We start from the raw sequence: 17,042 nt of genomic DNA, 5'->3' as shown, positions 1-17,042 counted from the left end.
TGCCTCGCTCTTTACGCTAAAGCTTAGATTTTGTACCAATTCCTTAAGAATGACCTCTGAATCACAAAGGCCGTAGAATAAATAGTTGAAATTACTAAAAATACTTTAGCGTAAAGAGTGATGTATAACGAGGAGTTAAACCCTCATATGCGTAATAATTCTTGTTCGTTTTAAGTTTTAATGCTGCTCCTTACTTTCTGTAGAAAATACTTTTCATATTTATTTTTTCATTTTTTTTCAAATAATGCTAGAAAATCCTGCGCCCCCTTCATTGAAATGATCTTCCCCCATGAGAAGTATTTCCATGGAAATATCCTCCCACGTAACCCCCCCCTCAAATCTCCCCCCTAAACCAAAAAAATCCCCTGAAAACGTCTTTACACTTCCCAGTAACCATTACTATATGGAAACACAGGTCAAAGTTTGTAACTTGCAGCCCCTCCCACTGGGACTGCGGGGGAGTAAGTCGTCCCTAAAGACATAGTTTATAGGTTTTTCGACTATGGTGAATAAAATGGATATATCAGAATTTTGACCCGGTGACTTTTGGGAAAAAATGAGCGTGGGAGGGGGCCTAGGTGCCCTCCAGTTTTTTTGGTCACTTAAAAAGGGAACTAGAACTTTTAGTTTCCGTTAAAATGAGCCCTCTCGAGACATTCTAGGACCACTCAGTCGATACGATCACCCCTGGGGAAAAAAAAACAACAAAAAAACAAACAAATAAACACGCATCCGTGATCTGTCTTCTGGCAAAAAATGTGAAATTCCATTCGCTCCTTACTACAGTTCGTTACCACGAACTGTTTGATGATATTATCTGCTTACAATTAAACCCTTTCATGGCCTAGATAACCAAATAATTCCATTAATTTTTTTTCTTCTTCATATTTTTTTCGAATGGTGCCATTATTTTTAGGATATTTGATAGATATTTATAAATATCTTCCTCGTCTATTTAGTTTAGGCCAAGGGATTAACCACTTTAACAAAATTATATCCATCATTCAGAGTGTGATGGAAGTTTGCCACGCCAGAGGTTGGAAAATGTTCTGTGGTGATGACGTGCCACACGTGGTGTTACCATAACCACATGTGGTCGAGCAAGTGGCCCTGCAAATTATTAGGCAAGGGATTGCGTGTAACCGTTCAAGCTATATAACCAGTAATAATTGTGATAAAAAAAAGGATTCTAAAAATTGCTACAAATGGTAGCATTTATGTTAGAATATGATCAATTTGTAATTCAACTAGGGTTATTATGAATCAGAATAAAACATTTAAATGCTTCAGATTTAAATTTAGACAAGTTTAAATTTAAATTTAAACCATTGTTTAAATTTTAGACCATTGTTTAGATTTAAATTTAAACAATGATCTAAAAAAAACTACGGATACATGCAAAAAAAGAAAAGAAGAAAGCCATAGAACAAGTGGTTCCTTCTTTTCTTCTTTTTTTTATTAATCAGAATCAGTTTTGTCTTCTAGCTAAAAAAGAAAAACCAAAAGGCCAGTTTCAAGTTGAACATTATGACGTTATGGGAGAACATTCCTATGAAGACTTTTCTATATATGTTTTTCGATCTTTATTTTTGTTCCTCATCTTTTCATATTTTTTATATTTCATATTCTTCCTTTTCTTTATATATCCATTTTACTCTTCAATTTTAATAGGTTATGATTTTTAACCCAATTTTTTTAAATCCTCATTTTGCTTTTTAAAATAGTTTTTTTTTTTAACTTTTATCTTTTATTTGTTGCGAGAAGAATATACAATTTTTTTTTATCATTCTAATCCGGCAACCATGACTAATTCCCAACATCAATCATAAAACTAGTCATAAACCATTGTTTTAAATTTGTAGTTACATCGCAACAACCATTAAGATCTATTTTTATTCTTGTAGACGTAAAGCTTTATAGTGACAGACAAAAGCATAAATTTATTTGCACAGTTTTGCGTACCGTAGCGTAGCGGTGCATAATAATAAACAAAAAATAATTTTTTATTATACAAGGTACGAAAAATATTAAAAATTTATTGGCTACGCAAATCATAAAAATGAAATTGAGGCATAAATTGATTAGTTTCTCCTGTGCCGCCATAGGGACACAGGACATCTGAAAAGAACCGGTACTCTCTGAGGAAAGAATCTCATATATGCAACTGATCAGACGACTTCCCACGGGGGTTGGACTATCGTGTAGATGTATTTTCGATCCCACTGCTGGGAGAAGTACTATTTTCCGTTCTTCCTCTTCCTTGGGCTGCCTTTCGTTGCCACTCAAATACAGTTATGGGCAGAAAAGTACACAGGGACCGACCCCAGTCCCTTCTCCCGATTTTTTTTTTTTTTTTTGTGTTTGTGCTGTTGCATTGGTGATTTCTCTTTTCATAATATATATATATATATATATATATATATATATATATATATATATATATATATATATATATATATATATATATATATATATATATATATATTATTAATCACTAATTTAAGAAAGCAGTCTTTCTTTTCTCCTTCTGTCTTTTTTTTTTTTTTTTTTGTGTGTGTTTGTGCTGTTGCATTGGTGATTTCTCTTTTCATATATATATATATATATATATATATATATATATATATATATATATATATATATATATATATATATATATACATATATATATAAATATATATATATATATATATATATATATATATATACATATATATATATATATATATATTTACAGAAACTTATTTTTGGTGAAATTGGCAGAGAATGAAAATATCACATCAAATAACTAATTAATGAGACAAAAATTTAAGGTGGCCTATTTTTGAAAATTATGTGCACCGGATGGTGCGCGCCACCACGGGGGGTTCCATGCTTGGCATGAAGAGGTATAACGTGACTGAAGTATGCCAGTGGGTAGCCCCTCGATGCTAATACATTTTACTAAATATTGCGACCTAAAAAATATAGCTGAAGATACAGTTCTTTGATTTCCAAGGTGAAAAACCTCAATAAAAAAAAAGTTAAATATCTTGTTCGTAGGGTATAGGGTATATTTACCTTTCGCATGCAACTTTTTGTTAAACGTTATGTCCTTGGCGGCATTTGTTTACATACTAGAGGGAGGGATATTATTTTGACTAGGTTATTAACTCACCAGAAATACAAGTCGTCAAAAAAAAAGGAGATACGTGTTATATATTGCTAGTTGAACTAATGTCTCACCATTCAATTTAATTTGTCCTTGATACCCATAAATTTGTAGTTACCTATATCAGGAAGTCTTGAGTATATAACTGTATACTAAAAAAATTGGGAACTCATCTTTGTGATAAGTGTCCGTGTCGGTTCATTTCTTTTTCCATTAGAAAAAGTTTAGCAACTGGAGTGATTCATGACCAAAGACCTGGAACGTGGAGGAAGGGGAAGGGGTCGGTGTCTCTATTTGTATTTCATGGATTTGGAGAAGTACGAATTTAAAAAGAAATTTGTTTTCTAGTTTAGTATTGTTTAAGTTGTCGCCCAAAAAAAAGACTTTGAATTTAGCGTTGTATAGTACTAGAGAAGTTTTCTTAAAAGTATATTAATTAGATGAAATTTTAAGCTGATTTGAGAATTTCTCAAGACTGCATTATTGTTGTCATGGAATGAATAAAAAGAAAAATCTGAAAAGCTAATCTAAGAATATAAAAAGATAGTTCTTTTTGAAGAAAAATAAACTTTCTTCTTTTTGCAAAATTGACAAAAATCTGTGTTCATTAACATGCCTTGAAAAAGCTAGCCTAAGTGCTTTGCAGATAACAAGCATTAAAAACGAAACAACAGCCCGGTGAAGAACGGAAAAGTTGACTCTTTCCCAACATCATATTCGAAGTTCGTCGTACTTCAACCCCAACCCCTAAATTTTGTCTAAATTTTACTAGTAACTGTGTTTCTGCAAGCTAACAAAGAATTGTTAGCTAACATAACAACTAAAACGAAAACTAAAACTAAAGCGCCCCCTTCGTGGAATTTATATTCCCCCATGAAAAATTCTTGCATGGAAAGATACTTCCACGTAACCCGAAACTCCAACCCTCCCCAGCAGAAAAAATCCTCCCCTGAACACGTCTGTATACTTACCAATAACCAATAAAAAATATAAAATAAAAACAAAAAAACAAATTCTTACTTCTTCTTATCAGAGACGTTCAATTTCATTTTTTTAAGTTAAACTTAAATGAAAAACTTTTTTTTTTTAACTGAAAGTAGGGAGTGACATTAAAATTTCAAACGAACAGAAATTATTCCGTACTCTTTCGCACAACTAAAAAACTTTAGCGTTTTATTGCTAAAGCAGGGCGTTCAGGAGGGGACAGCCCCTTTCATATACGGAATAATCTCTGTTTGTTTTAAGTTCTAATGTCGCTCCTTACTTTTAGTTGAAAAACTTCGTTTTTTTATTTAATTTCTTAACTTTTTTGGATTAATACAGGTTTTGAATTTGGCTCACCGTACATGAATAATCACAACGAAATTTGTATAATAATTTTACTTTTTAAAAACGAATAATAACCTTATAATAACCCAAGTTTGATTTTTCTTTCAATTGTTTAAGAATGACTCCTGAATCACAAAGGCTATTTAATTAGAATAATTACCTCTTTTAAAAGTAAAAAAATAAACTTTAGTGTAAGAACGAGCTACTGAGGAAAGGCAACCCATCTCATATGCGTAATATTTTCTATTCGTTTTAAGTTTTAATGTTACTCCTTACTTTCAGTTAAAAACCTGTTTTTTTTTTAATTTGATTTCTGATCGTTTTTCAAATAGTGCTGGGATATCCAGCCCCCCTTCATAGAAATTATATTCCCCTATGAAAACTTCTTCCGTGGAAAGATCATCCCACGTAACCAAATCCCCCCGACCCCCCCACCAGAAGAAAATCCCCCCTGAAAACGTCTGTATACTTACCAATAACCAATATTATATGTAAACAACAAGCAAAGTTCATAAATTGCAGCCCATCCCCTGGGGACTGTGGGGGCCAAAATCGTTCTCAAAGATATAGATATTAGATATCTCGACTATGCTGAACAAATTGGCTATCTCAAAATATTCATCCAGCGAATTTTGAAAAAATGAGCGTGGGAGGGGGCCTAGTTGCTCTTCAATTTTTTGGTCCCTTAAAAAAGGCATTTTAACTTTTAATTTTCGTTCGAATAAACCCTCTTGTAAAGTTCTAAGATCACTGGGTCGACACGATCACCCCTGGGAAAAAAACAACAAATAAACACGCATCCATGATCGTTCTTCTGACAAAAAGTGAAAAAAATTTCTCATTTGTGCATAGAGGAGCTTAAAACCTCTTCATTAGGGCTCTCTGACACGCTGAATCTGATGGTGTGATTGTCATTAAGATTCTATGACTTTTAGGGGGTCTTTCCACCTTTTCTCGAATATAAGGCAAATTTTCTCAGGCTCGTAACTTTTGTTGAGTACGACTAAACTTGAATGAAACTTATATATTTAAAATCAGCATAAAAATCTAATTCTTTTTATGTATCTATTGGTTTCAAAATTCCATTTATTCAGCCAGGTTGCTCCTTACTTACAGTTCGTTACCACGAACTGTTTAAAAAAATAAAAAATCCTATCAGGCAGTCGGATTGACTTAGGAAACAACACGAAAAAACAGAGAGGAAAAAAAAACACGTATCTCCAGCTCATCTATAAAGTTGTAAGTAGAGAAGGGATTGAGTGACCTCCCTCCCCATAAAACTTGAAAATTACGGGCCATAAATTGTATTTTCTTACACCTTAGGAAAATCTTCTAACATAATCATCCCTAAAGGCTCTGTCAAGGCCGTATCCAGGTTTTTTCGGCGAGGGGGGGGGGGGTAGAAAAAAAAACTAAAAAACGCAAAAAAAGTGTATTTATATCCATTTTTGTTAGGTTTTTACGAATCAGACAAACATTTTTTTTTTGGGATGGGGGCAACCCACTACCCCTCGGGTATGGCCTTGGCCTCTCTCGTTCAAGTACCCATTAGAGGGGCAGGGCTCTATCTTGTAGATCGTTTCCTATTTTAATCGTGCAGTTATGTTATGCTTTGCTAGGTTTATCTGTTTTGTGTCCTATTTTGTTATGTTTCTCCAGGAATTAGAAGCACAATATTCAAAACTTGATAGTGCAGTAAATCCGGATTACTTTTTAAAGTCAGTTTAGGGATGCAGATTTAATAAAATCCCCTAAAAGCTTTTGAATTATCATACTCGAAAATGTATACACCTACGAATGACGGTGCACAACCCCTCATACAGTGCACTACCTTCTATGTTTGACTGTTCATGGTTGTCAAGGTTTTTCTGTTATGTTCTAATCATTATTGCGCAAAAATCGTGCCGAATGTGCATGTTGTAGGCTTAACCAGTTCTTCTGGGGAATTTATGTGCCAAATATGCAATCGGTAGGTGACATCTCTAAGGTCTCTGTTTTGTATTAAAGAATTTCTAAGACCACACCGGCTAAAGAGTATTTCTACTGATGACGATCTCTGTATATGTGATCGAAATATCCGGTATATTTTTTGAATGTTGTTATCACTGTCCAATAAAAGGACTTCCATTTGAAATTTTATCTACCGTCATGGAAAGGTAGTGTGGTCTTCGAAATTACCTAAATTACAATGAAAAAAGAGATAATCATAACCTATGAAAACAAAATAATGCAAATAAACATTCAAATGGGGATAAATCCATTTATTTAGATAGTGAAAACAGACACAAAGGTCTTTTTACCTTTGTGTCGATCACACATTACCTTTGATCACATATACAGCGATCGTCATCAGTAGAAATATTCTATTGATATACTAATATAATAAAAGTATTCCTACAGACGACGATCGCTCTACATCTGATCGAAATATCTAAATTTTTGTACCTGTTTTCACTGTCTAAGTAAATGGATATATCTCCATTTGAACGTTGATTTGTTCGTCATAGAAAGGCAGTGGGTTCTGAGAAAAGAATACCTTTAAGGTATTTCGTCGAAAACACAAAAGAACACAGTGTAATTATTTCGATCGAGTCAACCGTCCAGTCAACCGTCCTCAGCCCAAAATCAGAAGTTAAAGATAAGAAATACGATAAGAAATAAGATAAGAAAGAAGAGATTAAAGTCCTAAGGATAATATACTATTTAAGGTTTGTCTTTTTACATTGTTTTGGGTACTTGTATTTCCGTTTTTTAATTTTTAATTCCAAGTTTTGTTCTGAAGACAATTGAGCGGACGTTTCGACAGACATATTTGTATTATACTGTTTTTATGCACTGGCTTTAATTATCCTCGTTTTTTTTTCTTCCTTGCGATTTTTTTTCGTTTTGTGATATATGTTGATCTTAAGCTGAAGTTGTAGCGTCCGTTGCTTCGTCTTTTTGTTAAAATTTTTGGAAATTTTTTGTTTTGTTGAATTTTTTGAGTTTCGTTAGAATTTTTGACGAAACTAATTCCTCCCACGCAGATACTGTGCTCCTTCATTTTGACTGTGTGAATAGGGTCTATGTGGACTTTTGGATTAAACACATATTAGTTATTATTATTGCATTGTTATATAACGTAAATAATTGCATATATATATATATATATATATATATATATATATATATATATATATATATATATATATATATATATATATATATACAGTATGTTTAATTCTAAAATATATTTTATAAACTAAAATGTATATCGGAATAAAATCCATATTACCAGCATTCACTACCATGCTGTCTTAGATAAAAGGTAAAAAGAACTGACAAAATATTTCAGCCAAATTGACTAATTAAAAATATTGCTTAAAAAGGTCACTGCCGGTGTAAGACTTAAATCCAAGATTCCCGGGGACTAGCCGGAGCTTCCGATCAAAGCGGAACCATATGCATCCCTACTCTAAAAATAATCCCTGAGTTTCGCTGTTTCTAACTGGTTGACTCCATTACCTAGAAAAACCATAGGCTAAAACGCTGATATCAGCATAATCTGAAGTGTTTACACTTAAACACCTGAAATCTAATCGTGCGTCGTCCCAGCGCCTTCGTAATTATATGTAATCAGGTTTTTTTTAAGGTGTAAAAAACACGTAAAATTTTCAAGGTTAAAAAGGTGCTTCTTCAAGTAATTATTGTATAATTTTTATTAGCGTTTACATATCAGTGGCCATTGTACTTTGCTTAAAAGGAGTTGCACACTATCTATTGTGGGCGTAAATAATGTTCCAACTGCTTCCTATAGCTATGAACATGTCTCTAAAATAATCTCACCTTTTTTTCTACCGATGCCTCTTATGCAGTCTCCGTTCCTCCAAGTTACGCCTCTGATGTACACAAAGTGACCTAGTAACAAACCCCTTGTTTTCATTACCTTTTAATGGCGAATACAGAATGTATTTTGAGGAGGAAGGATGGCCAACACAACTTGGACGTATTTAAGTGTAAATACTTGAACTCAGCTATTTTGTCTAGGTCAAGGAGTGAGCCGGCTATCGCCTCCTTGGATTTGCATTTGAGTAAGGTTCCGCATTTGGTTAAAAACTCTCGCTAGTCACCAGGGAATCTTGAGCGTTGCTCGCTGCAATATTTTTTAGCTTTTATTTTTAGTAGCCAATTTAGTTGAAATTTATTTTATAAGCTACGAAGCAATACTTTTTGCGCGTTTTGTGTTTCAACTTTGCTCTGACTTCAATAAAAAACTATTTGTTTAACCATACCTGTGATATCAGCCGTAAGCTAGTTAATAAACATATCTAGCCTACAGTAACCGAAAATTTAAAAACGCGCTTTGAAAAAAATTTCAAATGATGAAAAATTGCCATTTGAAGCTGATTCAGTAATGGTAACTATTATTTCGATTAATTTTAATGGTAAAAGTTTATTACGAAACAGATTCAGGCCTAAGGGAATTTCGAAAAATAGCCTGAAAACCTTCGAGAACCCGAATCGAAATGAAAATTGCACCACTGGAACCATCATAGCCAAAAACGGCAAATAGAAGAATTATAGTCCCCCATGTTGAGCAACAAGGAAAATCATTTTATCCCAATGGAAAAATTGAAGTATCTCCTTCTGCATCTTCTTTTTTTTTCTTCACGACTATTGTGGCGCTAAAACTTTTTTTGGGGAATGATGCCCGATTTGAATGACTCCACTGCCTGAATCCCTGTATGGGTTGTCTTTGATAGATTCCAGCTAAGAAAAATCCGAATGTGTGAAATATATGTAAATACACATAGTTCCATTGACCGAGTAAGTCCTAGCAAAAAACGACATACTTTTTTGCTTACTTTTTTTTCACTCCATGTTTATAATCGTTGAAAGGCTAAAAAAAAATTTACAAAGATGACATGACCTTCGTAACTCGTAGGATAGGGATCGTAAATTAAGTAAGTCGCCCAATGCTTTCACAAAGATTTATGATGGACAAATGTTAAATGTAGAAATAACCATTTAGTAGTGCTTATAGAGTTAATCTAAAGATGAAATTTCGGATTGGTAATTAACTTCCGGTAAGTTGTGATGCTGATCGACTTCAGGATGAAAATTTTAGAGGAACTTTCCAGGAACAGTTCAATATAAAACTGGAGACAACACAATTTGACAATGTAGAAGATGGACGTAATAATTCTAGGAAAATAGTTTACGAAGTAGCAGGAGGTGTCTAAGGGAGGTTAAAGTAAAGAATGATGACAGCATATGACTCACAGCAAATGGTTTTATCTACTATTGGCTTCCAACGCATTTGAGATGTAAGATTCGGTCCGCTATAAAGGACCACTATATAAAGGACCACTATATAAAGGATCGCTATAATAAAACGCTCGAGAACAAACCGCTATAAAGGACGCTATATTCGGTCCGCTATAAAATTCAGTCCATGTCCGCTATAAAGAGGAGAGTGCAAGTAAGAATAGATTGTTAGAGGACGGCCATCTTCAAGGCTGAGCCATTGGAAACTTGGGCAAATTAGTTTGTCTCTTTGGTGTGTTGCCGGGATTTGGCATCAGTGGGGGAAGTTTGAGAGGTTACTGTTGTACTCCTTCCCTCATGAGGTGTACGGGCTGATGCTTTAGCCAATGTTTTCAAATCCCTCCATCCGATTCTTGACCAAAGTGTTGCTCTTGAAATACTTTTGTTGGTGAAGCCGACAAGGTACTGAAACAACATTTCACGTTGCCCAGGCAACGTAAAGCTAGTTTTGGTTCGTTTCAATTTTGCTTATTATATGATTTTTTTTGCTATTTTTGGTTTTAGTATTGCCCGTTCTTGAGGTTTTTAATTAAATAAAAAAAAAACAAGTTTTTTTTAACTACAAGTAAGGAGCGACACTAAAACTTAAAACGAACAGAAATTATTCCGTGTATGAAAGGGGTTATCCCCTCCGCAGCGCCTCACTCTTTACGCTGTAGTTTGACTCTTTCTCGCAACTATACTTTTTTAAACAATAAAGAACTTTAGCACAAAGAACGAGGAAAACTTTGCGCAAAGAGCGCAAAGAGTACGTAAAATCGAATTATAGCTATGTAGGTTGTGTATGTATAGTTTTATTATTCATTATAACACACAAATATACCTTACTTTAGACCTTAGATCCTCCTGTGCCGCCAGAGGCACCCAGGGCATCCACGAAGAGCCGCCAGTCATCCCGCATGTGCGCCGCTGCCCAAACATCTTCCCACTGGGGCTGGATCGTCGTGTGGATGTTCGACAAATCCCGTTGGTAGGTGCGACGCAGCGTGTTCTTGGGTCTACCTCTCCTGCGATTTCCCTGGGGTTGCCATTCTAGGATCAGCCTAGGGATCCTGTCTTCCTTCATACGGATCACGTGCTCAAGGTAACGCCATCTACGTTGCCGGATGACGTCTGTGACCCTGGGCTGGCCTGAGATAGAGCGGACTATCTGGTTTGTGACGTGATCCCTCCAGTCGATGTTCAGGATCCTCCGAAGGCAGTTGTTTTCGAAGGATAGGATCCGTCTTTCTTGTTGCTGATTCAACTTCCAGCACTCACTGCTGGAGAGAAGTGCAGAAAGGACGTTGCTATTAAATAGTCTCAATTTCAGCTTCAGGGAATACTTTTTCGATCGCCATACTGGCTTAAGTCGGTTAAAAGCTCCACTGGCTTGCCCAATCTTCTGCTGCACTTCTCGCTCACTTGATCCTGAGTTCTCCACAGTATTGCCGAGGTACCTGAACTCCACGACCTGCTCGATGGTTGAATCTCCGCATTTCATGTCCAGAGGGGAATCGGTTGTTGCCATGCTCTTTGTCATACTCTCCTACAAATATACATAATCAATTTTCATATTTACTATTATTTTTATTATCTTATTTATTTTGTAATTTATTATTTACAGAATTATCAATGGTGTAGAAACCAAGGAGAAAAACTAATACACAATAAACACAAATTTGAAACACAATTTGACTTGCTTAACACAATTTGACTTGCTTTGACAAATACAAACCCAATTTGACAAACATAATTTGAATTGTTTAAGAAGGAGATTAAGAAATTTTATTTAATTAACTTGTTGACTGCCAAAAATAGGGAGGTTTTAAAAATAGCTTGTACTTCACTCGGACGCTTTCGACGTGTTCGTTTCAAAAATAACATTTAAAAAAATTTCAGGTCGAACATACTTTTAACATAGGTAGATATTTTATTTCGTGATTAAACCAAAAAGATGTATTTCACAGAAAAAAAAACGACAAAAAACACGTACACCCTGCAAAAAAAAAAAGAGAAAAAAGAATACAAAAGAATATCGAAAACAAAACATAAACATTAACTAAAAAATAAGTCTATTCGTTCGGGATAAAAATCGGTCCGTGCTTTTGACATGAAATAGTTAAAATCTAATTTGCGAGGTTTTTTGTCGTGTGCTCCAATTTGACGCGTTTATCGTTCCCTTAAAGTAGCATGTCAAAATGACGTTTTTAAAACTGTCCAAGAATAGCATACTTTTGACATTGAATAAGTCAAAATCAAATTTTAGCTATCTGTTGACCACTAACAATAAGGAGGTTGTCAAGATTGCGTGTGCTTCAATCTGAGCTTGTAAAGTGACCTTAAATAGCGTGTCAAAGACGATGTTTTGAAAACTATTCAACTCTGACATATTTTTGACATTGAACGAGTTAAAAACAAAGAAAAGTGCAACTGAACTGTTTTAGTCCTAGAAAAACAACCGACATCTTTTCAAAAGATTTAATTTGGCCTATACGTATTATTTTTTTGTTTATGAATAACATTTAAACTTCTGTCGATGTTCGAAGTTTAAACGATGGGTTTTAAGTTTTTTCGTCAGTGTCATCATTTAAGCTTAATTTCAAAAAAGTGTTACAGAAATAAGTTATAAAGTTATTTTCTTGAAGTTATTTTGTATAAGTTAAAGTCGTTTCAATTTTGCCTATTATATGAATTTTTTGCTATTTTTGGCTTAAGAATAACATTTAAACTTCAGTCGAACGATGTTCGAAGTTTAAGCGATGGGTTTTAAGTTTTTTCATCAATATCATCATTTAAGTTTACTTTCAAAAAAGCGTTACAGAAATAAGTTATAAAGCTATTCTGCAAATGACTATAAAGTAAAGCGCAATTTTTTGTAATTTTGACAGCTTTGAAATTGTTAGATAGCGATAGCTATTTTCCCCTGGATTTCCGCTCAAGTTTTCAGTCTTTTTAGTTACCTATATTCCTTGACAAATATCTTTAATATTTTTTTAATATTAGGAAAATAGTCGTGTCTCTTGACGAAAATAGTCGGTACCGCAAAGACAGGTATGCAGGGGAGGTTGATTATCGTAGTTTAGTTAAATATCTATTAATTATCAAAATGTCTCATCAACTCATTAATTTTATATTACTTCAATAGCTTTATTGTATATTATTTTAATCCCATTAGTATCGTTCAACCGTGAATTCCGTTTTGTTTGCTTTACGAATTACAGATTGGAATTGTCACAATTTTAACTGTGTAAGTTATTAGGCTCGTAGAATTTAGGTTAAACTCCTCCGTATCTTTAATTTTGGCTTGGAGTTAAGTAGGAATTCTAAAAAAAACTGGAGATGGAGTTCGTACCATTAGTGAAATTGGGACAAAGGATTCCATGTTTTGCTCCAATCTGTTCACAAGTCTGCTAAACTAAAGTAAATTCGATGTCGAGATTGAGGTTTTTCAAGAGTTAGTATTGGGGTTACAGTCAAATATAAAAAAAAGAAATTAGGGTTAAACTGTATAACATTGGGGTTATTTCCAAGTTTCTTTGGCGTTTGAAACCAAATGCTGGGGAATGGGACTTATCTCTGGGTATTGGAACTCGATCTCTGATCACATAACGATCTCAAAAGTCGTTTATATATTTCCAATCATGAAAGAATTCCTCTAATTTAAAATATGAATGTAGCATCTCTTTTACCCTTTCAACCATATATTTAGTTTTTTTCAGGAAAATACATGCGTAAAGAGTGGGATCTCCCTATGAGACCAAGGCCTCTCCCATTCCATAAAAGTCACTTTAAAATTTCTAAAAAAGGAAAAATTCAACACGCTAGGAAAATTCGGTACAACAAGATTGATTACATTTCAAGTTTGGAAACACATTTTGGTGATTGATATTAGTCAAAGTAACTGAATCTAATCGATTTGTTAATTGAAGGTTAATTTTACCGTTGACTACATTTATAAAATTCGTTGGTCATTAATGTTGATAAGTTAAGGATTTTGCTTTATTGAAGCGAAGGTTGTAAAATTGAATATATTTAGTTTTACCTTGTGATAATTAATTACATTGAAACAATCATAATAATATTTTTGCAAAGATAATAATCTGATTAAAACTAAGTATTTTTTCGTAATTCCTCGTGTTCCTAACTCACAAAATGTGAGTTATATTTACTCACAAAGTATATATCAGGTCTTTCAATTGGGACTTTTAGGGCTCTGGGGCTCGTCCTATCCCTTGGGCTCTACAGAAGTTCGTTAGGGGATCCGTAAGAAACAAATAAGCTGTGATAAATCATATGTCCTACGATCCTTTAAAAAAAGGGAAAAGCATAATATATATTATAGGCACGTACATTGTAAGTTTTTCTTGAAGAGGGGGAAGAAATAACACCTTTTTTTCGATAATTTGAATAATGGTTGCCAAGAAATTCGGTAAAACTGATCATTTGTGTGGAAAGCCAGCCGGGAAACCTGCTCGCCTGCTTTCGCACAAGATATACCATCCAGAGGCTTTTTTAGATGCGTAATATATTTCACGAGTCCCATAAAGATGAAATAAACTGAATAATACTGCCTTGTTTTATAACCGGACTTACCAATAGGGTTCGGACTTGCCAATAGCTATGGTGGCCAATTAACCCGGGACAACATGGATTTCTGTGTCTGTTGGAGTTTTGTTAGCCACAGTATAATCAAGTGAAATAGCCAGAAATCTATTGCAATAGTGGCACATTCATTTTTGGAGAAGGACAATGATGTAAAAGGCATTTTTACAGCTATTTTACTATTAAAAAATCGATTTTTATCATCTTCTTATAATCGGAGAGGGTGTAAAGATGAACTCGACAAAAATCCAATAATATGGAAAGACATTCACTTCGTTAAGGATTGGACCTCTTTACTTTGAACAAGCATATGGTACGCTTGACATAATAATCAAAGAATAAATTATTATGTAACAAACAATTTTTATTGCTTTACAAACATCTGCGTCTTGAAGAAACTTTAAAGAAAAATGCCGAGACCGGGATTCGAAAGGGGTGGGCTCTGCTCAAAACTGAAAGCACCAAAATTCTGTTCGCGGTAACAAGCTGTAAGTAAGGAGCGATGCAGCTCAATAGTAACCAAAACCGTAATAAACAGAGTCGAGGTAACAGTGGATACATCAAAAGAATCGAATTTTAGTACTTATTAAAAATAAAATCACAAGTTTAGTGCTACCCATCAAAAGCTATGAGCCTGAGAAAAATCTCCCAATTTTTGAGAAAGGCAGTAAACGCCCCCAAAACACCAAGTGATCTCAGCAAAAAGCCCACCATCGGTTCAGCATATGAGATAACCTTATTGTAGAGGTGTCAAAGGTTCTATAGATCAGAATATGGAAATTTATATGTTTTCCCAGAAGCAAGATCACAGATACGTGCTTATTCTTTTTTTTTCAGAGGTAATCTTATCGAGACAGTTATCCTAGAAGATCGAGAGATGGTTCATTTTATCGGAGATTTAAAGTTCTAGTGTCATTTTGTGTGACCAAAAATATTGGAGGACAGCTGACCCTTCTCCCACGCCCATTTTTTCCCAAATTCGTTCGATCAAAATTTTGATATATGTCTTTATCTTTATGATAGCCCTTTCACAGCCCCCGGGCAAGAGGTACAAGCTATGAATTTTGCCCGTTGTTTACAGATAGTATTGGCTTTTTTGGAAGTATACAGATACTTTTTGGGAGGGGGATTTTCTTACAGGGGGGGGGGGTAAGTGTTAAGATATTTCCATGGAGGAATTTTTCGTGCGGCAAGGTATTTTTCATGGAGGATTTCATGGAGGATTATGCTGGATTTCCCAGCATACTTTAAAAAACTACAGGAAATTGAATAAAAAAAGTTTTTCTTCAACTGAAATTGAGGAGCAACAGTACAACTTTGAACGAAAAGAAATTATTAGGAATATTAGGATGCTTGGCCACTACTCAATAAGACCTTTTATCCCGATCCGTTAAGAACAATTAATGAAACACAAGGGTCACTTAGTTAGAATCCGAAGCTTTTTTAAAAGTACTAAAAACTTTAGTACAAACAGTGGGGTATTGAGGGGGAAACCTCCTCATATTCGTAATAATTTCTGTTCGTTTTAAGTTTGACTGTTGCTACTTACTTTCAGGTGACAGAACTTGTTTTTTTTTACTTATTTTTGAAATATATCGAACTAGCTTATAATAATTAATAATTTATTTGTTACCCGATTGTTTTGACAATTTAAGCGGAGTAAAAACGCTAAGAAAAGAAAAACAAAATAACATAGACAACCCAATCAATACCGTAAAAAATAACATTTGAGAAAGCTTTCATTTGAAAAAGCTTTTGAAATTATCTTGTAGTAACGTTAGCCTATAGCGTATCTAGAAAGCTATTTTGTTTGGTTTTAAGTTAATATGATCATAGTTTTATATTATTATAGTGTTAAACTTTTATAAAAACTTTTTTTATTATAAAGTTGCATTCTTTTACCGTTTAACGTTATTTTAGGCACAAACTTACAAAAGATGAAGTCCTAAACCAACTTGGTTCGTTTTCAATTGCAAGCGTTGACGAAGGTGACTGCCCCGTCGAGGATAATCTACCCTGCAGACCCCAAAAGTACAGATCTCATGATAGCTTCTGTAACAATGTCCAAAATCCAAGATGGGGTAGTGCTATTGCTCCCTATGGAAGACTACTCCCTCCTGATTTCTCTGATGGTAAGCCTAGACTTATTTTTTGCTGATTTTGATTGTATCTGGTGGTGTAAAAATAATAGTAAAAAATTTATCAAATAATTGATAAAATATATTCAAACATATATAATATATAAAAGCATATAAAAATATATAACATAGAAATTAGTAAAAATGATTGTTGTCCTTCTTTATTTCCTTCTTTTTTGTTACGTTTGATGGCGTAAAAATAATAGTAAAAACAGTTTCTCGTCAGCCATTTATGGCGCATAGGAAATCCATAGATAGTTTTTTGGTTATCTTTTTAACCAAAGGGTCTCCCTGCTTATCAGCCGTTTCACAGATTGGTCTGATAGGTGCAATGGTAAAATTAAGAGTCAGTTCTTAGGGTATCCGGGCTGGGGCTTTTAAGAACCTGAAGTTGCGGCAGCAGCTTTCTAATTATGGTTCCCAATGATTCTGGTTTTCCTTGGAAATCTATGAATATCAGTAAAAATGAAGGGCGCTAAAGGGACTCGGCTTTACAAATTTTATCTGTTTTAAGCTAGTTTTTGTCGACTTAC

General features: G+C 34.1%; 1 protein-coding gene across 2 annotated transcripts in view; it reads left to right on the top strand.

Moving 5' to 3' along the window:
• The window catches only part of LOC136040414 (uncharacterized), a 116,340-nt gene that overhangs the window by 32,786 nt on the left and 66,512 nt on the right, over positions 1-17,042 (top strand). For both annotated transcript variants that reach the window (XM_065724687.1, XM_065724688.1), the window contains exon 5: positions 16,292-16,503. In XM_065724687.1, the coding sequence (XP_065580759.1) occupies positions 16,292-16,503 (212 nt within the window). The remainder of the gene's footprint in view (positions 1-16,291; positions 16,504-17,042) is intronic.

Source organism: Artemia franciscana, chromosome 20 (genome assembly GCF_032884065.1).
Source record: "Artemia franciscana chromosome 20, ASM3288406v1, whole genome shotgun sequence".
Taxonomy (NCBI): domain Eukaryota; kingdom Metazoa; phylum Arthropoda; class Branchiopoda; order Anostraca; family Artemiidae; genus Artemia; species Artemia franciscana.
Note: the sequence above shows the minus strand (reverse complement) of the source record. Positions and strands in the feature narration are given on the sequence as shown.